At 36.4% G+C, this 23,216-nt stretch overlaps 2 protein-coding genes across 7 annotated transcripts in view; one reads left to right on the forward strand and one right to left on the reverse strand.

The window, feature by feature from the left end:
• The first annotated feature begins 1,171 nt into the window (after positions 1-1,171).
• On the forward strand, positions 1,172-20,565 carry LOC117984633 (non-lysosomal glucosylceramidase). Of its 2 annotated transcripts, none has more exons than XM_034971255.2 (18): positions 1,172-1,282; positions 1,502-1,686; positions 1,769-1,857; positions 2,653-2,833; positions 3,915-4,077; positions 5,059-5,185; positions 6,864-7,139; positions 7,506-7,626; positions 8,207-8,332; positions 8,611-8,721; positions 10,126-10,240; positions 10,792-10,921; positions 11,690-11,866; positions 13,022-13,184; positions 13,632-13,847; positions 14,566-14,781; positions 15,639-15,868; positions 16,822-20,565. In XM_034971255.2, the coding sequence occupies exons 2-18, from the start codon at positions 1,529-1,531 to the stop codon at positions 17,049-17,051; spliced, it is 2,829 nt and encodes a 942-aa protein (XP_034827146.1). In that variant the 5' UTR covers positions 1,172-1,282; positions 1,502-1,528; the 3' UTR covers positions 17,052-20,565. The 2 variants fall into 2 exon arrangements, with proteins under 2 accessions (XP_034827146.1, XP_034827147.1); XM_034971256.2 differs by having other exon boundaries at positions 11,690-11,854.
• stumps (DBB domain-containing protein stumps) overlaps positions 20,488-23,216 on the reverse strand; it is a 35,575-nt gene continuing 32,846 nt past the window's right edge. For all 5 annotated transcript variants that reach the window (XM_034971253.2, XM_034971252.2, XM_069500174.1 and 2 more), the window contains one exon: positions 20,488-22,463. In XM_034971253.2, coding sequence (XP_034827144.1) covers positions 22,283-22,463 — 181 coding nt within the window. In that variant the 3' untranslated portion in view covers positions 20,488-22,282. The remainder of the gene's footprint in view (positions 22,464-23,216) is intronic.

A 23,216-nucleotide genomic window follows, 5' to 3' on the forward strand; every position in this document is an offset into this window, starting at 1 on the left:
CGGTACAGTTTCTCCCAGAGAATATCATAATTAACTAGATCGAAAGCCCGGCTCAGGTCGAGAAAACACGCATATACAGATGTGTCACGCCCTGTATAATACTGTATAGTGTGCTTCAGACCAACTATAGCTGAGTCTGTCGAGAGACCAGGTCGGAAACCAAACTGTGCGTCGTCGATTACCACATTCCTAAGCAGTTCGGGTTGCACAAGACGTTCCAAAATTTTACCTATTACTGTACCCAGGGAAATAGGACGATAGTTAGCAGGCGATGCCAAGTCCCCGGTTTTATTTTTTGCGATCGGGACAACTATTGTTTTCATTAAATTATGGGGAAGATACGAATATCTTATACACAAGTTATACAAACCACATAGTTTCTCGTGTAGCAATAAACCACCATATAAAATATGCTCAATGCTTAGTTCATCATAACCAGGACTTTTCCCTCTTTTCATTTTGACTACAATTTTTGTTATGTCTTCAGTCGTAAATTGTATTACCTTGCTTAAGTCCGGTAATGCATTAACATAATTGTTGCCTTTTAACTTAGGATCCACCTGTAACGGTTGGATTTTAAACCGTTCCGCGAACATATTGGCTATCTGTACGTGGCACTGTAAGCCATCCACTGTTACTGGTTTGCTTTGTTTATAATTAAATGCTTTAGTTTGTTTCCAAAACTTGACAAAATTTTTCTGTTTACGGTGCATGGCTAAAATATCTAATTTAATGACTTCTTCATTTTTTTGACACCATCGTAACTTATTTTTAAAAAATTTACGAGATTTTATCAAATTATCATATACAATACAATACAATACCAGTAGATGGCTTACCCGCCAACACCCACGCTTCAAAGTACAACTTATACTTACTATGGCTTTCCTGAACATGAAAATTCCAACCTGTGACCTGTTTGTGCTTAATATTCTTATTAGACTGACATCGTTTTGATGAGCGTTTAGCACCTGACTGCATAATGTTGACAATATCATTGTATAAATTATCAATAAATAAATGGTGACTATCTAAATTGTTACATCTATTATTATCACAGTCCTTACATAATATCTGCTCACAAATCTTACCAAGTCTATTATCACAGTAATTGTAGTACGAATAAGGGTTCCTTGTTTACTACGGAACCCTAAAAAATTATCTGTCAAATGCCAGTGTCAAATGCTCAAACCAAAACCAAAAAAAGTTCAAAAGCATTTCACATTTTAGCGCATTTTCTATTTTCTAATTTCCATAGTCGCTTTTATTTCCACTTGTGGGGGTGGGTAAAGTGAATTTGAATTTTGAACTACCTATACGAAAATTCGCTTTGTGCTTTCAATATTTTTACTTTCTGTCGTAGCTAAGGCCTCCAAATATCAAACCCCATTCACTGAGAATTAAATTTAGTCTTAAGTCTCTTTGTGATAAGCTATCTTTTATTATCAACACCCTTCTGATTGTAACGTGAAATAACGAACAGTTTTTCCATTTTGTCTAGGTTTTTTTATTCATTTAGTTTTCAACAATGGAAAATGAAACTGTCGGCGACCAAGCTACAGATATGGATGAGCCATCAAAATATGGTCTGAAACTTCTGTTGAATCATGAATTTCCACTGAAAAGCAAGCAAATGATCATTCCGAGACCTAAACAAATCCTTGAAATGTTGCCACTTACAGCAAGGTTAGTTTAAAAATTTAATAAATGAAAAAGTAATGTGTTATTTATGTAAATTTACTCACTTTCAAATATTAAATTGTTTCAGGTACTTCAAATACTACTTAGCAAGGAAAATGCAAAAACGAAGGCCTATAATGGATTATGTGCACATGATCTCTGCTCAAAGGATGTATGGTATGTCATTTAATTAGGACTAAGCAGCATAAGCTGATATTCCCATCTATATCTATTTAATGGATTGCACCTTTTCCATCTGTTCTAAAGGTGTAAATACTATTCTGTTAGTCAGAAACGCTTAATAGAAGTTTAATTTTGGATATTAAGTAATTTTTTTATGCTTACAAATGTTATTACAAATCATAAAAGTTTATTTTTCCTGTAGTAAAATCTTTAAAACATATTAAACTGTAAAATTTTGATTTTTATCAATCATCTTTCATCATGCTCATAACTCGAGCATTTTATTGTTAAGACATCAAAAAATAATTGTAAAACTCTTTTATTGCATCTCGAACTCTAATTTTTTTGCATTTCTATACCAACTAAACTTAGGTTGTCTATCTGTAGGTATATCAAAGTTATTTTATTCAGAAACATTATTGTGAACTATAAAGTTTTTATTTTAACTTTATTGATAAAAGTAAATTAATAGTAAAATATTAACCAAAAATAAACAAAGTATACTTAAAGATCTTGCAAGCTGATGTTCTATAAAACTACTCATTATATCGCACACTTGGTCACTTAGATCAGTAAGCACACTAACATTTAGCTTGAATCCAGACAGATTTGGATTAGAAGTGTGCGAGATCCCTAAACAATAAATGTTCCTTTCCAATTCTGTGTATTACTAAACATTTCAAAATAATTTTCTACAGAACACGAAGCATTTTGCAATTTGAGTATCAATCTAGGATAATAAATATCCAACCTCAAAAAGTCACCCTTTATATTTGTTGCCTTTTTAAGGTTGTCCCATTGGAGGTATAGGAGGTGGGACAATTGGCAGGGGATTTAAAGGGGAGTTCTGCCGCTTTCAATTGTACCCTGGCCTTTATGAATATGTCACAGTCCCTGAATGCCAATTCATTGTGAATATTAGGGATGCCAAAAAGGAAACCATTTTCCAATCAGTTTTATCTACTTACAAGTAAGTAATTTATTTATTGTTTTCTTAATTGTTATTTATTAGTTGTTTTATTAATTAATATCTATATATATATATATATGTATTTCTATTATGGATTGTATATATATTGATATTTATAATAGTTATGTATATGTATGATAGGTATGTATGTATTACTGAAATAGTTAATTATATTATATAATATTATACTACTTCATTTTTCTGTATTGCGTGTAAGTACTATCCTACACACCTAGTTTCTCCTTTCTCCAAAGGTTGCCTGGTAGAGATTGCTGTGAGCAATAAGGCCGCCTTTGCATACAATTATTTTTTAGTTTTAGTTTTTTTGTAATAGTTATGTAATATTTTTGTGTGCAATAAAGTATTTCTATCTATCTATCTATCTAATATCTATTAAGTGTAAAGTATCTACATAGTAGATAAGTGTAAAGTTAAATAATAAGTATATTTACGATATACCATAGCTTAAGAAATGTAAAATTAAATAAAAAGCATTTTGAAGAAATTTGTCCTCAAACGTCAAAACTGAATTAGTTCAAATTCCGAGTGCTGACATTTTAAATAAATCTGAAATCTACACATATAAAAATACCCCTGACTAACTGACTGACAAGTCTACCAACACACATCCTAAACTGCTAGTTTACAAACTTGAAATTTTGATACTAGGTTGCTTTCATAACGTAGGCACTCATTCCACCCCCAAATATAAGATAAAAGTTTGTGTGAAAGTCTGTCATTTTTCAAGATATGTCCAAGAAAATTGGTATTTGAGCCTTAGATTAAAGTTTGAAGTGATATGTGTTTCAGGATTGTTGAAAATTGTGGCCTCACAGATTTACAATGTTTCCCCTTGAGCGAATCTGGGGTGGATCTGCTAGTAAAACTATATACCTAGTACCTATTAATAATTATTAATTACAACATTTAATTTGATTGTAATTTTATTTATGAATAAAAATAAAATGTAAAGCTTTTAGATGAAGATATCATTGATCTGGAATATAATTACAAGAATATGCTTAACATTTTGCAAAGGTTTTCATGATATGGTGTTTTATGGTCCTCAAACTTCTTTTAGCAAACCAAAGAAAGCACCCCAGTCATGGGAATGGAACATAAATGGTGCAGATTGTGAATACACAGCACTATACCCTAGAGCATGGACTACTTATGATCTCACAAAATATGGTATAAAATTAGTTTGTCGCCAAATATCTCCAGTCATACCTCATAATTATAAGGTTAGTATGTAAACAACTACTTTAACCCTTTTCTCTAATGTGATTAATTGATGGAGGAATGAGGAATACAATGCTGAGAGAGTGACAACAATTAGTTAGCAACATGCTAATTTGGAACATTGCAAAAAAATACTGCACAAGTGCGAGTCAGACTTGCGCACCAAGTGTTCCATACTCGAGTATCTTTACATATCACCATATCTTTTTCGACATTTTGTACGATAAATAAAAACCTGTTTCAGAATATACAGGTAAAACCCATTCATATGATACAAGATTTCTGGGGTTCAGGATACAGAATTGATCAAAGACTCCTTGGTCTTCTTCTGAATCACGTCATTATCGGCAATCATTGGCGATAAATATAATAAGTGGTCCATGCCAACTAATATGCCCTTCAATCAATGTTATTGCCCTCAAAATTTCTCATGATCTTGTTAATGTTGAATGTACTATAAAACATTTGAGTTAATATTTTAAAACTATTTATAAATGCCAATACATGTCTTAATCAATGTAGGTTTAATATAGGTACCATCCAGTCATCTTCTAGGCGAGCATGCTAAGATAGATCTTAGCCTTCACCATCAGGCCAGCAGGTCTGATGCAGCCAAGCGTAATAAATTTCAAACAAAATACAAAAATAATTACTCATATATATTTAAAAACTGTGCTGAGGAACTATTTGACCCAGTTCCCGCCTCGCCATTTTACTATCAAACTGCGAGGCATCGCAAAGGCCAGGCCAGGCACCCTTACGAAATAACGCGGACTCATACCTTCGAAGCGATTACTTCGCCTTTGCCCTTCGCCTTCTGGTTTCCCCGTAAGCTATACATACCTATTGGTATCTTCACAAGAAGAGTTAATATAGGAACTTTCTAGGCAAGCGCGCTCCACCTTAGGCTGCGTCATCACCTGCTGCTATTTGGTGTGAATGCAGTCAAGCGCAAGCTTATATAGTAAAAACAACTTTTCCAGGATAGCAGCTTGCCGTGTGCCGTTTTCGTATTCACCGCTAAAAATATCAGCAACGAACACCGTGACGTCAGCATTACCTTTACATGGACAGAGGTTCTCGGAGAACCTAGTAAAAAGAAAAATTTTGGTAAGTCCAAAATCATCTTTAAAGTTCAAAGGGTCTATTTGGTGTATTTGGCATTTTATTAAGATCGCAAAATATATAAATATTCCCACGACTTCGTTCTCGTGGATTTATGTTTTAAAAATCCTGTGGGACCTATTTCATTCCCTGAGCTAAAATTGAACCTATGTGCTAATTCAGGGTAGATATTATAAACTACTTGTATCTCCATTCCAAACATTAGTGCAAGTGGGACTCACACTGAGTTGTTCGAAACAAATACAAAAATTTAAGTGAAAATTTACTAATTTAATCAGGACAATTCTGGGGAGTCTTATTGTGATTAAATTAGTTTAATCTCCACTTACATTTTTGATTTTGTTTCAGACAACTTCAAAATAAGTAAGTAAGTCAACCGTACATAATATGATTAGAAATATGCAATTTATTTATACGTACCTACCTACTCTGCGCGCCGCCCGGTGGGAACAGGTTTCATACACCTACTCGTGTCTATATTATACATTCTATTCTTACGTTAAATTCAATGTTACATGGAATCTCGGTAATTAAATAATGCAACTAATCTGTTTGTTTTCTGTGTTCGAAAATAAACTTCCGAAAATTGGCAAAGCCCCAATCTAGATACAATAATCTGTAATACTTTACTAGTGGTTAGGCCGTCCGCCTCCTAATCAGAGGTCGGGGGTTCGATCCCGGGCATGCACCTCTAACTTTTCGGAGTTATAAGTATGCGTTTTAAGTAATTTGAATATCCTTGCTTTTATGGTGCCTTCACCATAAAAGCAAGGATATTCAAATCAAACGTCGTGAGGAAACCTGCATGCCTGAGAGTTCTCCATAATGTTCTCAAAGTTGTGTGAAGTCTGCCAATCCGCACTTGGCCAGTCTGGTAGACTATGGCCAAACCCTTCTCACTCTAAGAGGAGACCCGTGCTCTATAATGAGCCGGCGATGGGTTGATCATGATGATGATGACAGTTAACTCAAGCCCATGCAAATCGAAGTACCTACGCTAATTACGTATGATCGAGTTGATTATCGAATTGATAACATCAACTATCAAACCTTCAATGGTTTATTGTAACGTTTTCTGAATAATTCATTCTGTTCTTTCTTTCATATATGCTAGAGTCTATTCTGGTATAAACTTTGGCTTTTATGGAAATACTGCAGGTGTTTTTATTATCACGATTACGTATTTTACAATACATCTAGGTATATGAATTAGATTTTTAATGGAAGAGATATGACATAAGAGTATAAGTAAATCTGAAAAAAATATTTACAAACTTGTACCAATAATATTTTAACGATAAGCGTAGCTGTCAATGTCAATTAAGTATTTTGGGTTGGATATATCGATAGTATTATTTACAAAGTTACAGATTGATAAGTTTCACTGCTTGACAACAAGCCCTTTCGTTTTTAAGAAAGAAGAAATTCAAAACTAATACGCTGTTTCAATGCGCGATATCCCAGGATACTTCCGACTTCTTTCCTTCCGAAGGCTTTCCTTCTCGAAAGCGAATGGGCTCAGGTATACACTGATTTCAATGTAGGATGACACCGCTCAGGCGCCGCACCGCCAACGCGACGCATCGTGTGGCTTCACTCTAAGTTAACCAAAACCTATTTGGTGACTACCTGTTTTAATTAAACATATTTTTTATTAAATCAGGCAAGTTAGACCTGGAGAGGTATGCCGAAGAACATACATGTGGCGTCACGTTAGAGCAAAAAATAGCCGACCAACCCTGCACCTTCACAATAGCGAAGAAGAAACAGGAAACTGAGACCATCCATGAAGCCTATTGCCTGTGGAACTCGGCTAAAACTTCAGGCTACGTTTGGGAGTGCTTGAAAAAACACGGCAAACTAGAACCAGATCCCAATCAGTCCGCGAAAGTCACTGACAATAAGAATGACAAGGAGACAACTAAAAAGATGTACAAAAGTAAGTGATATTTTTTCCATTAATTCATAATCATAATCATTTATTTTGCCAGAATAAGACAAAACGTGCAAATAAATGATTTGTATTTGTATTTGTAACGATTTGAAAAATCGTTTAATTAAGGTTACACTTTATACGCGCTTCTCCATACAAATGTATTACAACAATTATTCTGTAATTTTTTGTTCTAAATCTAAAACGAAGGCAATTACCGATTTATCTCTTCATTATACATAATAATGCCCGACAACAATAAATATAGTAAAATTATATTATTCGTGTCCAAAATACGAGTGTAATAATATGTTAACTTATATATTAGAACAACCTATTGAAATGGCTTAAATTTTTCGTGTTTCTTTGTAGATGATTCTATAGCATTATCGAGCACAATATCTTTAGACCCAGGAGGATGCGATTCAACTGAGTTCTGTCTTGTGTGGGATATGCCTGTCATAAAATATAAGGACTCAAAAATACATAAAAGGTATAATATAAGGGACTTCCAATTTGAAAAGTCGTTTAAGTGTGCTTCGACTGAAAACGAGAAGAGTAAAGTTAAGCCAATTGGAACATACCGATCCAATCAGTATCGATAGAAGACTTCAAAACTATAATATATATGACAAGCGACCCGCCCCCGCTTCGCATGGGTGCAGTGTAGATACTAATGTGGTGTCAGTGAGATTTCAATTTTCCTAGGGATCTCTAATTTTTTGACACTTAAACTATACCTATAAACCTTCCTCTTGAATCACTCTATCTATTGGTGAAAACCGCAATAAAATCCGTTGCGTAGTTTAAAAGATCTACGCGTTCATTCATACATACATACATACAGACAGGGGAAGCGACTTTATTTTATACTATGTAAAGATAAGTGCTTCCCTGTCCACTTTTACACTGTTTTTCTCTTTACTGTAAATATTTTTGGTACAAAAAAAAAAGTTATCTCTCAATAATCTGATGGTTCCAAGCACTCCATTTTGCTAGTTCCCTCTTCAGTCGAAACACACCATAATTACGGTAAAAACAGTAATAACTTTGTTTATTTTGATTGATTTTAGATATTACACTAAGTATTTCGGTAGTGATGGTATAGCGGGTGCCAGCATAGCTGCGTATGCGCTTAGGAACTATGAGAATTGGGAAAAGCAACTCGCAGAATGGCAGGACCCCATATTAAATAACAGGTATATATACAGTTTTTAACTGGTAGCATATCTAATCGTTCATGCTGAAAGCCAATCTTATGCGATGTGATTATTGAACGCACGCATTTTTAACTGACTTCCAAAAAGGAGGCGGTTCTCAATTCGGCCCGTTTTTTTTAAATGTATGTACACCGATTTTTTCGAGGTTTCTGGTCTGATTTTTCAGTACTCAACTGCAAGCAAAGCATATTATGTGTATACAGTGCTTGCTGCTAGATATTTCAAAGCTTATTCTTATACATATTTTTGTCTTTCAGTAACATACCTGAATGGTTAAAAAGTGCCTTAATGAACGAGCTTTATTTCATCGCAGACGGTGGAACTATTTGGTTTGATGTGTCTGATGAATTCCCTGAAACTGATCCTAGGTAAATATTAACTAACTAGCTGATCCCCGCGGCTTCGCCCGCGTGGATTCAAATTTTTCAAAATCCTGTGTGAACTTTTAATTTTCCAGGACAAAAAGTAACCTATCCATAATAACTGTTATTGTAAGCCTACCGTAAAAGATAGATATATGCTATATATCTATCTATATAGGGCTTCTATATAGATAGATATAGATAGATATGCTATATAGATAGATATATCTATAGATATAGGGCTTTTTTTACAGCTGTTTAAGAGGAACAATTCCACCCAACATTGTTTTCGTGTAACTTTAACTATTTACGCAGCGCATGCCACGGAAGCTGACAGATGACGACTTTATTCACTTAATTGCAATTTTCGAAGGCATCTCTAATTTTTTTGAAAATAAAATATAGCCTATGTCACTCAGGAATAATGTAACTTTCTATTGGTGAAAGAATTTTCAAAATCGGTTCAGTAGTTCCGGAGATTACCCCCTACAAACAAACTTAACGACATTACCTCTTTATAATATTAGTATAGAAGTATAGATTCATTGAAAGATGTTGATGCATGTACTTGTACGATATTCACAAAGCTCTAAACTACATTTGTGAGCAATCTAATCGACTCACATTTTAAGCCCGTACGCTTTATGTGTTTAACACCGAAGCAACAACATGCGACAATACGGGCATGCTACGAATAGGAACAATAATTTTGCAGTCTTAGAGTATGCGGCAGTCTATTTTTAGCGAAAACATCTTGCAGGGAGTAGGGTAGGCTTAAAGGTTAACCGGTTAGATGTATAACCCCTTTGTTTGACTAACGGGTTAACCCGTATTACTATAAAGGTTAATCTTTAAATATTGCTGATTAATCCGTATGAATCCGCAAGTTGCAACTATAGGTACACCGTCGATGCTGTGTTGCGATGGCTTACGAATTTTGTGTATAGGTATCTACTATCTGCATTTATTACTTCACTAGCTGATGCCCGCGACTTTGTACGCGTTGATTTAGGTTTTTAAAAATCCCGTGGGAACTCTTTGATTTTCCGGGATAATGTGGCGTCACCTGCTTGTATTTATGTACGAAATTCACACTACGCGCAGCTGTTTACAAGTAGTTGACGTCAACAACCATTCGACCAATCACAGTCGTTTACGATCACGTGACAAAAAAATCATTTTCCTTTTCGATTTTCTCTTAAATTATCTCGTATTTTTCTTAACTGACGTAAACTCTCAAACTCTAAACTTTCTCAAATTCATATTCAATACGGATACCATCAACAGAGCATATATTATTGTAGTTGTCTCAATTTAATTAATTTAGATTACAAACTTCGGCTAACTTTACAGACTCAAGTGCGAATTATTTTTCTAGGTCTCATAAATATATTTTTCTCAACATTTCAGACATGAATTTGGTGTGTTCGGCTACTTGGAAGGGCACGAATATAGGATGTATAACACGTATGACGTGCACTTCTATGCATCTTTTGCGTTGGCACAATTGTGGCCCAATTTACAGGTTATTATTTAACATAATATTACATATTAAACACAAGGCGATGCCCGCGACTTCGTCCAGGTAGATTCAGAATTCTTAAAAATCCCGTGAGATCTCTTGATTTTTTGAGATAAAAAGTATCTATGTCTGCCTCTGGATTGCAAGCAATCTTTGTACCTTTCATCATAATTGATCTAACTAATGAGCCATAAAAAGGAGCCGGACATACAGATAGACAGACAGACACGCAGACAGAAACAGTAATACTTTTGCTTAATATTAGTATGAATATAAACTATTATTTTAAGAAATATATAAAACTAGCTGATGCCCGCTACTTCGTCCGCATGGAATTAGGTTTTTTAAAAATCCCGTGGGAACTCTTTGATTTTCCGGGTCACTCCAGGTCTTTATCTACACCCATGCCAAAAATCACGTCGCAACGGATTGAAGGACAAACCAACAAACAAACACACTTTCGCATTTATAATAAGGGTACTGATTGGTACTTATAATTGTTATTTTCACAACGCAACTTATTTTTTATTATATCTCCTATAAAATTCTTGTAGGTGGTGTTGCAATATATGTACCGCGACTCAATAGCAGTTGAGAGTACAAAGCTTAGACAGTCTTTGTATGACGGGAAATCTTGCAAGTTTAAAGTTAAAGACACAGTTCCTCATGACTTGGGCGACCCGGGTAAGTGACACTTTATCATCGGATATTCTTTATCAATTGAATAATAATAAGGTTTGAATAGAGGGTATGCTAATGATGTTTAGGCCGATCGCAATTAATTATCAGAAATCGTTTGTCAGGAAGTTTTTCACTTCAAGTTTCTCACTCTGTGAACATCAGAAACGTACGAGAGATCCGGCTATTCTGTCAGTCTGCGGGGTGTAGTACAAAATGTATGAGTAGAATACGCGTCAGAATACTTGATGCAACTTCTTTAGCTGTTTCTTTTTCTTTTTCTTCAGCTGTTTGTACAACATGATGTTATGTTAAAAAACCTTTTTTCAGCTCATTTCAAAAATCCCGCGCGCATTTTATTTTATTTACAACTAACTTTAAAGATTACACACACTATTTTTGTTCTGTCAGATAATTACTAATAATTGTAGCAGTGATAGCCTAGTGGTTAGGACGTCCGCCTTCTAATCGGAGGTCGGGGGTTCGATCCCGGGCACGCACCTCTAACTTTTCGGAATTATGTGCGTTTTAATTAATTAAATATCACTTGCTTTAACGGTGAAGGAAAACATCGTGAGGAAACCTGCATGGCTGAGAGTTCTCCATAATGTTCTCAAAGGTGTGTGAAGTCTGCCAATCCGCACAAGGCCAGCGTGGTAGACTATGGCCAAAACCCTTCTCACTCTGAGAGGAGACCCGCGCTCTGTAGTGAACCGGTGATGGGTTGATCATGATGATGCGGTAAGCTTAAAGGATTATCCTATTTTCGTTCAGATGGCCTCCCCTTCACGCAAATAAACGCGTACAACATCCACGACGTGTCCGCGTGGCGCGACCTGAACCTCAAGTTCATCCTGCAGGCCATGCGCGACTACCGCCTGCTGCGCGCCCACAGCGCGCCCTTCGGCGGCCAGCGCTACCGCTCCATGGCCTTCATAGGTGAGCCTGGGGGTAAATAGCACCACACAATCCATACTAATATTATAAATGCGAAAGTGTGTCTGTCTGTCTGTCTGTCTGCTAGCTTTTCACGGCTCAACCGTTCAACCGATTTTGACGAAATTTGGTACAGAGATAGCCCGGGGAAGGACCGGAAAATCCACGAGGTTGAAGAGTTCCCACAGGATTTTTAAAAAGCTAAATCCACGCGGACGAAGTCGCGGGCATTAATATGAACTGAACAACCAAAAAGTTGTCAACATCGACCAATTTATCCATCTTTAAAATCTGTCGTATGATCGTTAAAATCTATGTCTGATGTGTTTTTGAAAAAAAGTGTGCACTGGTTGATGAGTTTTTTTCTGCCTGTTTCTGTGTTGATGGCATCTCCGTCTGTTGGCGTAAATTTTATTTATTTGTTTCTTGTCAATGTGGCTAATTCTGTTGTACACAAACTCTAAACTAAACTAAAATGACACGTCTATTCCTTTCATGAAAAAGATAGCACTAGATTTAGACTCGTTAATTTAGTTTAGTTTAGAGATTGTATACAAGAGAATCGGCCCCAATATTAAATTATTATTGATAGTTTCAGCATTCTCAACAAATGTCAGATAGAAACATCACTATATTTGCACTTTTCAACTGTCCACCATTTTATTTTACCTAGTTTTAAATTTATGGTTGTAGGCTGTGGCAAGTGCCTTGTACATTATTAATGAACTATAAAATATAACTGGAATGTGGTTAACTCTGTTATACACAGTCTCTAAACTAAACGGAAATGGCTGGTCTAATCCATACTAATATTATAAATGAGAAAGTGTGTCTGGCTGTCTGTCTGTCTGCTAGCTTTTCACGGCCTATCCGTTTAACCGATTTTGACGAAATTCGGTACAGAGGTAGCTTACATCCCAGGAAGGACATAGGCTACTTTTTATCCAGGAAAATGAAAGAGTTCCCACTGGTTTTTTAAAAACCTAATTTCACGCGGACGAAGTCGCGGGCATCAGCTAGTAATGAATATATTGCTATTTTCATAATGTTCCCTGTGAAGAAAAGTAGCATTCTATTTCGACCCCTTAGTTTATTTTAGTTTTGAAATTCTGTACAAGAGAATTAGCCAAATCGTATTGCGATATTTATTACCTGTCTTACAATTACTAGACGACGTACGAGACGGCACTGAGGACGATCTTTACTCGCGCTCCACCGGACAAGCTGATACGGATCAGTCGCCCAACGAGTCCTGCGACATGTCGCCCGATCCGTCCCCCATCTTGACGGACCGGCCGAGCGGCGTGGCGGATATATTGGACTTGTTATACAGGTAAGTCTACCTAGTAGTTTTTGCTACAATCGCTGAATGTGTTGCTAAGCGCAAATCTCGAGAATAGCTGAACCGATTTCGCTAATTCTTTTTTTATAATATTCCTTGAAGTACGAGGATGGTTCTTACGGAGGAAAAATTTAAAACATTGCCTGAAAAAGTCTAAGAACAACACTTTTCTATATTCCCATTCAAAAGATTCGTAATAATACTTAAAAGACAATTTAAACTTTAATACCATACCATAAAGTTTAAGTGTTAGTGGAGGGGTTCCGGGAAGGCAAAACAATTGAGTGACGTGTTAGGCGGTACAAAGTTCGCCGGGTCAGCTAGTTTTTTATACAATTTCTCCCTTGGAAAGGGTATGGAAGTAGGTTTCATCCTACCGGAAAGAGAAAATGTAAATATGTTGGAGATACTCTGCTTTACTTTAATGGTAATGTACAGGAGCTCAGAAGTGGTTGAAGAGTGTGGGGAGCGAGTTGAAGCTAGGGAGCCCGCAGTCGCGGTGTGGGATTCCCGACAATACCTGACGGACTTGTACCCAGCGTGCGCCGCGTTACTGCGCCGCGGTCTCGAGTGGGATAAGGATGGCGATGGGTTGATTGAAAACGGTGGATTCCCTGACCAGACATATGATGCTTGGGTTATGACTGGACCGAGGTACAGTGTTTTTATTGAATAACAAAACAAGTAATATCTGTTTGTGGACCTCTGAGCTTCGAGTGTCACTTGTGTTAATTTTAATTCTTAGATCACTTGTGCACTATCCTGATCTGAATCCGAGAAGATATGGAATGAGAAAATTTTAAATTCTGATGTCATTAGTGTTAGCCTCAAAAAACTCAGTCTATCCATTGCATCCATATTATAAATGCGAAAATATGTCTGTCCGTCTGTTGTCAGTCTGTTTGTTGCATTTACACACATCCTCTTAACCGATTTTAATCAAATTTGGTACAGAGATAGTGCAACTCGAAGACAGACGTAGGCCACTTTTTATTCATGAAAATCAAAGGGAGAATTCCCACAGGATGATTAAGAACCTAAATCCACGCAGGCGTCATCTAGTTTGTAATATTTACTGCGGCGCACTGCTAACTTTTTGGAGTTATGTGCTTTTTAAGCAATTAAGTATCAGTTGCTTTAACGGCGAAGAAAAACATCGTGAGGAAACTTGCATGTCTGAGAGTTCTCCATAATGTCGAAGGTGAGTGAGGTCTGCTAATTCGCACTTGGCGAGTGTAGTAGACTATGGCTAAAACCCCTCTCATTCTGAGAGGAGATCCGTGCTCTGTGTGTGTGTGTGTGTGAGCCGATCAGGGGTTGATCATGATGATGATGACTGCGCTATTTCTATGTATATTATAAAATATTCCAGCGCATACTGCGGTGGTTTATGGGTAGCGGCAATCAGCGTGGTGCGCCAGATGGCTCGCACACTCGGGCTGGAGGAAGACGAGAGAGAGTTCGGTAAATTGTTGGAGCAGGCCCGAAGTTCCTACGAAAACAAGTTGTGGAACGGCACCTTTTACCGCTTCGATACTAAGCCTTCTAATAAAGATGTGGTGATGGCAGATCAGTTGGCTGGGCATTGGTAAATATTAGGAACAAGGAACCAAAAGCTTAAATTTGCTATAATCCGCTGCAACTGGTGCTTGGTTGTTGGCGTTTGCTGCATGTTTAGTGGGAGGGCGGGCGGTGCACATCGAATGCTGCATGTTGCACCACACAGATTTGTCTATTTTAGCGGATTATAGCTAATGAAGCTTTTGGTTCCTTGTATAATATGTGTCTTCTGCAAAGTATCGCTGCTTCTATACAATATCATCATCATTTAAGGAGCTGGCGAACAAAGCGGTGTAATTGCGCGAAATAAAATTTTACAGGAGGTGTAAAAAAAATGCATGAAAGCTTTTAAAACTTCCGATTTGATCAAAATCACGAACTTTAGAATCAGTTTTAGCATAGTTTTAAGCTGTTTTGCCTGGAAATAAATTCAAGTTTGCATGAACTTCAGACTCAATTTCAGGAAAGTTCAATTTCCAAGCAAAACGGCATATATAAACTGTCTAAAGTTCGTGATTTTGATTAAAACGGCATAATTACAGTAAAGTTTGGACAGTTTTTATTCAGTTTTTTGGTCCTCCTGTAAAATTTAATTTTCTCGCTATCACACCGTTTTGTTTGCCAGCTCCTTAATTACTGATATAGTCCATACAAAATGACTTTTCAAGCGCCATTTTAACTCTGTGGGTCAGCTATCATGTCGAAAGGACGGTTCACCTTTAAAATAAGGACTAAAATTGTACTTCTGACATGACATTTGACACTTAAAGTTCAAATGGAGCGTGCGAAGTCATCTTTTACGCGTTATAGAAAAATATAGTTATGGTGAGTAAATGGTGATTCTAAATTCTGGACAAATCCTTTTAGTTTCGTTTTAATTTTTAGGTTCCTCCGAGCCTCTGGTTGGACGGATCAGGTATTTCCCGAAGAGAACGTAAAGAAAGCGCTACATACGATATATGAGAATAACGTAATGCGTTTCCTGAACGGTCGTATGGGCGCCGTTAATGGGTTCGTTAGAGGAGCTCGGGGACATGTGGACACTGCCGCTTTGCAGAGCGAGGAGGTGTGGACCGGAGTCACCTATGGACTTGCTGCTCTCATGATCTATGAAGGTAAGCCTGTAGTCACAGTTCACGACAGTTATGAAACTTAAAGTCCCGCAAATTGCTAATGCGCGTGGCCGTCATTTTAGTGTCGTCAGCACTAGACTGAAGTTTCGAGCTGATGGTATATTTTTATTTCGGCTGACGTCAAAATGACGTCATTTAGATGTTAATGAGACATGGTTCCAGCAATAGCAATTTGCGGGCCTTATAACAAAACGTCGAGGCTCCACACTGGCAGACGTCAAATGTAGGTAGGCTATGAACCGACTAAGTAACTTTGATTTCACGTCACCTCTAGTCTAATATTTGAGAGGTGTCGACTGTCGATTCAGGATCAAACCGAGAGTTAGCTCACTTTAGCCCTGCTGTAGTTATAAGGTTTTCTTAGCATAATATCTAGATCGACATCCACGACATTCGACCTGCTAAACGTGCTGAGTCTAATCAAATCACTATCCGAGACATATCAGAAGCGAAATGACATACATTCCCGGCCTTATCTCGTTTTATGGTTCACGACAGTTAGTTAGCTTATAACAAAATCGTCACGTCACTGGCAGGCGTCAAATGTTACCTACATGTCACGCTAAGTAGGCTATGAAACGACTATGTTTCTTTGATTTCACGTCACCGATAGCATAATATTTGACAGATTGTCGATTCAGGATCAAACCGAGAGTTCCCTCACTCTGTTCACTCTGCTTGTAATATTGTAGCTAATTGAGGATTGAGATGAGGAACTAAATGATTGAATAACTGAAACGAACAAACGCGGCACGTCACTGGATGGACAACGCGTGCTCATATGAACTGAGATGGACTACCTTGTTTCTGTCATAATATTTCCCACGACACTTCACGTCTTTTTTATAGTATCTCATTTTCTTACATACAAATAAATTTGTCCAGAATTCTTTTAAAATATTTCTTGGAGGCCTGAAATCGTTAATCGTTTTCAGGCATGCACGAGCAGGCCTTCGTAACAGCCGGCGGATTGTATAATACATTGATGAAAATGGGCTTAGCGTTCGAAACGCCGGAAGCTCTTTACGAGAACGGGAACCACCGTTCCATCGCCTACATGCGACCACTGGCCATCTGGTCCATGTACCAGGCCATTCTAGCGAGGCCCTGCTCCGTACCAACAAACAACGGACAACCGCACCACGCGAAGGAAAACAACTTATAGTGCTAGCGAATGTTTGTTCTCAAAAACAAGACTATAAAAGCGAAAATAAAAACATTTATGAAATTTTTCTTCAAAAAGATCCGTTGTCTAATCCGTTAATTAGTATCCTACATTTAAATTGGTTAGCCAGCAGGCGAACTATTATGCAACTTGTTATTATCACATTGTGACACAATCGCAATTATTGTTGTATTGAATTTATTGTATTTTCGATGTAACTGTACATTTTAGCCAATGATGAGAACTTGTCAGCTCATCAGTCCAATGGCAATTTCAATTGCTGTGATTGATTGGCTGTATTTATATTATTGCATTTTAGCCAATACTACTAATAAATAATATAAATTCCCAAATTACTCTTGCTGGGAATCAAATTCGGGATCTCCCACTTATAAGTCCACAGCGCTCACTTCTGTGCCAGTATGGTCTCAACAATTACTCAGGGAGTCCTGAATTAACCAATCTGAGGTGATTCCGATAGCCCTGATTCTCGTATGACATTGGTGCTGATTTTGACCACAACAAAATTTTAGAGTATTCGCATCCTTTTCTTCCCAATATAAGAAATAATAAGAAAAGGACAGACACAGTATAACGGGTTTAAATTGAATTCAAGACTGTCAAACTTCGTGACTTTAGATGACAGTCGTGAATGGTCGTGAACCTCATGTTTAAATTTGTTGAGTGTACTAAAATTTAGGGTCTTTAAATTCATTTACCGTTCTTTTTTGCAATACAAAAAACAAAAAGATTCAAAAAATATAAATTTTGTTCAAAGAAAAATATCAGAATCGATGCCATTGATACGAGTAGGTGCAGCGATATTATACAGGAAATGTGTTTGTGACGTAAAATATACGTTCTTAGAAGAGCTGATAACTTGGACGTCATAGATTACGAATCATGCGTATTTCACACAGCGGATAAGGGCCTGATTACGTATTGTTCTTTATTATTACTAGTCCGTATGAATATCCGTATGCTAATGTGATTAAATATTGTCATGTGTGCATCCAGCAATTTTTTTGTGTTTGATAATATTATGTTGTTTTCTGTTTACAACCGATTTATAGTGTAAATCACTCTTAATTTCTTGTAAACAACGATGTAATTTTTGAGTAAGCAATTAGCAAAAATAACGAATAACGGCAAATATTGTAGAAGCCGGCAGGAAATATTGTACATCGGCCTTTAGAAAGAAATAGCAGTTTCGTAGAGCGTTGTCTCAGTCGTTGAGACTGACAAAAAATGGGTATGAGTGACAGAGACAACGCTCTACGATGCTGAAATCTCGTTATAAAAGTCGATAGACAATATTTCTTTCCGGCTACCTACTGTACGTTTATGAAACCATAATTTATCATAAACGTAGGTACCTAGTACTACCACTTTTATAAGTTATGTCGATGGGCCTGCGAAGAAATCTTATTTTTGAATGGCGCAAAAATATCTCAGCCAATCATAGCGCGCGTCTGTTTGCTATTGGTTATTGCCTACGCGCCATGTTTTGTACGCGCGAATTATGAGCGAGATAGCGCGAGTCTCTGTATTTCTCGTGTTTAAAATCTTAACGTCGAGCAATAAGGTCTGTATTTTATTGGTGTACATTCGGTTTTAGTCGACTTTAGCTTGCGCCATTTGCGCCAACGAATTTTGCCGATGCGACTTATAAAAGTGGTGTAAACTAATATTATAATATGAAATTTTAGTTCTCAATTTCTGTTTGAATGATTTGTATACAAATAATATCGGATTGATGATGTTCTTAACTTGTAATGAAATAATTATTACTTATTTTTAATAAATATGTTGTATTTTGCTTATACTATGATGATATATTAAGAAAAACTTATGAAATTGTTAAAAAGGATTATGAATGCTATTCATTTCGTATTTTAAATTGTCAGTAGGTATTCGAATCTACATGGTGGATTATAAAAATTATTTAGTTTAAATATAATGGAACATAATGGAAATATTTTACGTTTTTTAATTTATAAAATTTTTTATTAGTCATAGTTAATCGTTTGTCATGTTAATTGCATTTTTTACACTTTTTAATGATAGTTTTCATAGAAAACAAGACTGGGCGCATCTGGCGGTATACAAATGGATACTTAATAGATCAGGTATAAAAATCAACTAAATTCTGTGCTTGATACGATTTTACTTGACATGCCCATGACAAATCAATTATTATGTACTTAGCACAATTAATTTTATAGTATATAATGTAATAGGCACTAAGTGCTATACCAATATGTTTTTAATTTTTGTTGATATATTTAGTGTGATATGTTTATTAAATGAAATAGGTAATCTTGCTTGGCATCGAGAAATAATTTATTATACTTATTAAGTAATATCATTGAAAAGGTGCGTTAAACTATGCCAAAGACTATATTTTTATATTGCTCGTCTAATTTGCTACAATAATCTATGTTATTATAGTTCAGTCACTTTAGCATAAAACCGGTCCAGAAAACTAGAAAAAATCGGTGTACATACACATTAAAATAAAACGGACCGAATTCAGAACCACCTCCTATTTGGAAGTCGTTTAAAAAGGGGTCAATCTCGGAATGAGAGGAAATAAACTGAATTTTGGTATATAGCTTCATTTTGACGTTTTAAAAGTTGACTCAAAAGTCGCATGAAATCGTCCATGCATCGTAAGTTGTTCAAGGTTTTCAAAGTTCACAAAAATGGGTTTTTGCATTTTCCAGCCAAAATGAAGCAAAATTCAGATTATTCCCTCTCATTCCGAGGTTGATCGCTAATTTGACTGGACTGTAAGGCTGAGATCTATAGAGCGCACTTTGACCTTGCTCAGACTTAAGATTGAGTTAAAACGAGACAGATTTATGTGAGAGATATACACCTGTCTCGTTTTAACTCTGTTTTAAGTCTTAGCAAACTAAGAGTGCGCTTTATAGAGCTCACCCTAAGACTCAAGGTACATGGGTGAAGCGGCGCGGCGTCCAACAAGGCTTACTTTAGGTAGTGGAGTTAAAGTTCAGTTTACTTTTAGAGAATATCCTAATATCCTACTAATATTATAAATGTGAAAGTGTGGATGTTTGGATGTTTGTTACTCAATCACACAAAAACGGCTGAACGGATTTGTATGAAATTTGGAATGGAGATAGATTACTTATACCCTGGATTAAAACATAGGCTACTTTTTATCCCGGAAAATCAAAGAGTTCCCGCGGGATTTAGAAAAACGTAAATCCACGCGGACGAAGTTACGGGTATCGGTTAGTAATCTATAAGATTAATTGCGTTGCTCCGACTCTGCCGCAAAGTGCATTCGGTCTAAAAGCTACAATCTAGCATGTGGTTCTGGTTATAAGTTGTAATACATGGAAGCCTATTTCATATTATTGTATGCAAATAAGCATAGGGGGTAGGTACGCAATAAAGAAAAAACCAATTGATTTTACTTTTTATTTGTATGTATACTATAATGTAAATGCATTTCGGGAAGTTAATACAGCAAACATTACGTAAATCTTGGTTTCATTTCATATTTTCCATCTCCTAAGATTTTTTAGAAAAAAGGCATATTTTCCTATTTGATACTAAATAAAAATTAAAATCTAAATTTTTGAATATTTCATACTTTTAATAATAAACAAATAAATTTTGTAAAAATAAATAGAAATGCTTAAAAAAATATCTAAAAATATGTACAAATATTTACATAGTATTATTGATTTCAAGAATGATTTTCAGTCTTTATAATAATTGTTATTCGAATGTTAATTTTATTATGAATATTAATACAAAGAAGCATCAACGTGTAAATTGTAGGTATAGTACGCGACAGGTCGAGATGGCAATCGGGGAAGGAACGCCCGCACACCCGCACCGCCCTCGCTCTAATCCGGTGCGGGCGAGCGCGGGTGTGCCGGGCGTCCCTACGCCTCATACCCCGATTTCCACCCAGCCTGTCGCAAGACTACAGATGTAAGAATTAACATTTTTGGTATAAAAGGCTTTTTTATTGGTATTCGTAATTTGTATTAACGGTTCTAATGCCGTTTACAAAAGACTAGATAACAACTTACGGTATATATCGGTGACTCAATCTATGACTCTTGCAATACCGCTATTGAAAACATGCAATCCATAATGTTATTTATCAAACTAGTATTGTCTCTAAATATGACTGATTGGCGTCACATTGACAATAATTATTATAATAATTATTCTAAGCCTCATAACAATATTAAATCATTATTAAAAAACAACCGACCCAGGTAACGGGCCGCCGTTTTTTAAAGCCCGCTCGAAGGCGTCAAAAGGTGCGTATACCCCGCAACAATTTTCTAAGTAGACGGCAGGAAATATTGCACATCGCACTTTAGAAAGAGATACCGGTTTCGTAGAGCGTTCTCTCTGTCGTTGAGACCGACGAAACGTGACATACGTATGAGTGACAGACGATCTACGAAGCACAAGTCTCTTTCTAAAGTTCGATGTGCAAAATTTACTGCCAGTACCTGTAGGCTGAGTCACTACGCATATGTGTCGTACGTACAAGCATATACGAATTTATCTTCACTTTTTTAAATATGTACATTAAAATTGTATGAATTTACAGTAGCTGGCAAGAAATATTGCACATCGACCTTTAGAAAGAGGTTTCGGCTTCGTAGAGCGTTAGTCTCTGTCCCTCATACCTACGTGACGTTTTGTCGGTTTCAACGACAGAGACAACGCTCTACGAAACCGCTATCTCTTTCTAAAGGTCGATGTACAATATTTAATGCCGGGTACTGTAACTCTTTTTGGAGTTTTATAATCATTATAAATAACTAGCTTATGACCAGCATGCGTAGCAATGCGACTCGCGCGCCACCTACTGTACGTTAACGGTACTATGTCAGAAACCTTCACACACGTGCCGACAACAACTATACAAAGTTTCAACTCAGATGAACGATGCGCGAACGCATAAATAACGAACGGACAAACAGTTATTCTATGAATTAGTAATATTACATATTTTTTTTATCAGAACTCAATTAAACTAATTTTTGCTAGCCTCAAAAACCTGTTTTCCTAGACTTAAAAAATCATTTTGCGAATGGAACTTATATAATTACCTAAGGTAAGCTTATGGTTCGAAATACTATTTTCTTGATCTCTTACTAGGTTTCGATTGTGTATTAAATATAAATATGTATTAAATTGTTGCAGGCAGTGGCAGTTTGCAATTTGATCTATGTGTGCGTAGCAGAAATATTCATATACATGTGTGCGCCGTCGCGATCGTCGCAGCGGCTGGCGACAGATCTGTCGCGCGGGACGAAGTTCAGTCGGAGGTGTGTATCTGAATCGCAGTCCAATCGTTCTCTTGACGCTGAAGCTTCTCTCTCGACTATCGTTGCCATGTGTTGGGCTCTAATAAATAAACAAGTGATATTAATTTAAGTCTAAATAGCTCAACGGTTGAGTGGACAGAAAACCGTAAGAAAATTTCGAATTCCACTCGTTTCTAATATCCTTTTTTTATTAGGCCTCAGTGTAGGTAGTATGAAATTTTACCTTAGAATAAGGACTGGATTTTACATCTCACCAACTTTAGAATAGTACGAATTTCGAAACACAATAACGTCTGAGTAAAATGGACCTAAAAAGTTTGATTTAAAGTGAAAAATTCAGTACCACCGAATTCAATTTCAATTCCACTTAGACCGCTGGCCCCATTATATGGACGAACTTGATCTTAAAAACAAGGTAATTATGGTTTGAATTTTTACGGTTACTTTAACATTGAAATGTGTCGACGCTCAAATTCTAGCAACGTCGTTGGTGAAATTTAAAATCTCATACTAAGCACAATGATTACTATTCCCATTTTCCCCTACTGAAGTAATAGCCAGAGCGGTAGCCGCAAATTAAAACTTGAAAATTCTTGAAGACTAGAATTTCATTATGCTATACTAACAACCACAACTAACCATAATGAGCGTTTCTCCGCTGCCATGGTGAAACTTTACATAAGCTGTTCAGGAATAGATACTCAGATTTTTACAGCGTTAGTTGGAGGGGAAAAAAGAATAATAAACATTAACTATGCCTCAAATTATTATTAATAAAATATTGCTATCATAAATACAATGTATGTTTTTATCTTTTGTAAAGATTTGGTTT

The sequence above is a fragment of the Maniola hyperantus genome, chromosome 8 (assembly GCF_902806685.2).
Source record: "Maniola hyperantus chromosome 8, iAphHyp1.2, whole genome shotgun sequence".
NCBI lineage: Eukaryota > Metazoa > Arthropoda > Insecta > Lepidoptera > Nymphalidae > Maniola > Maniola hyperantus.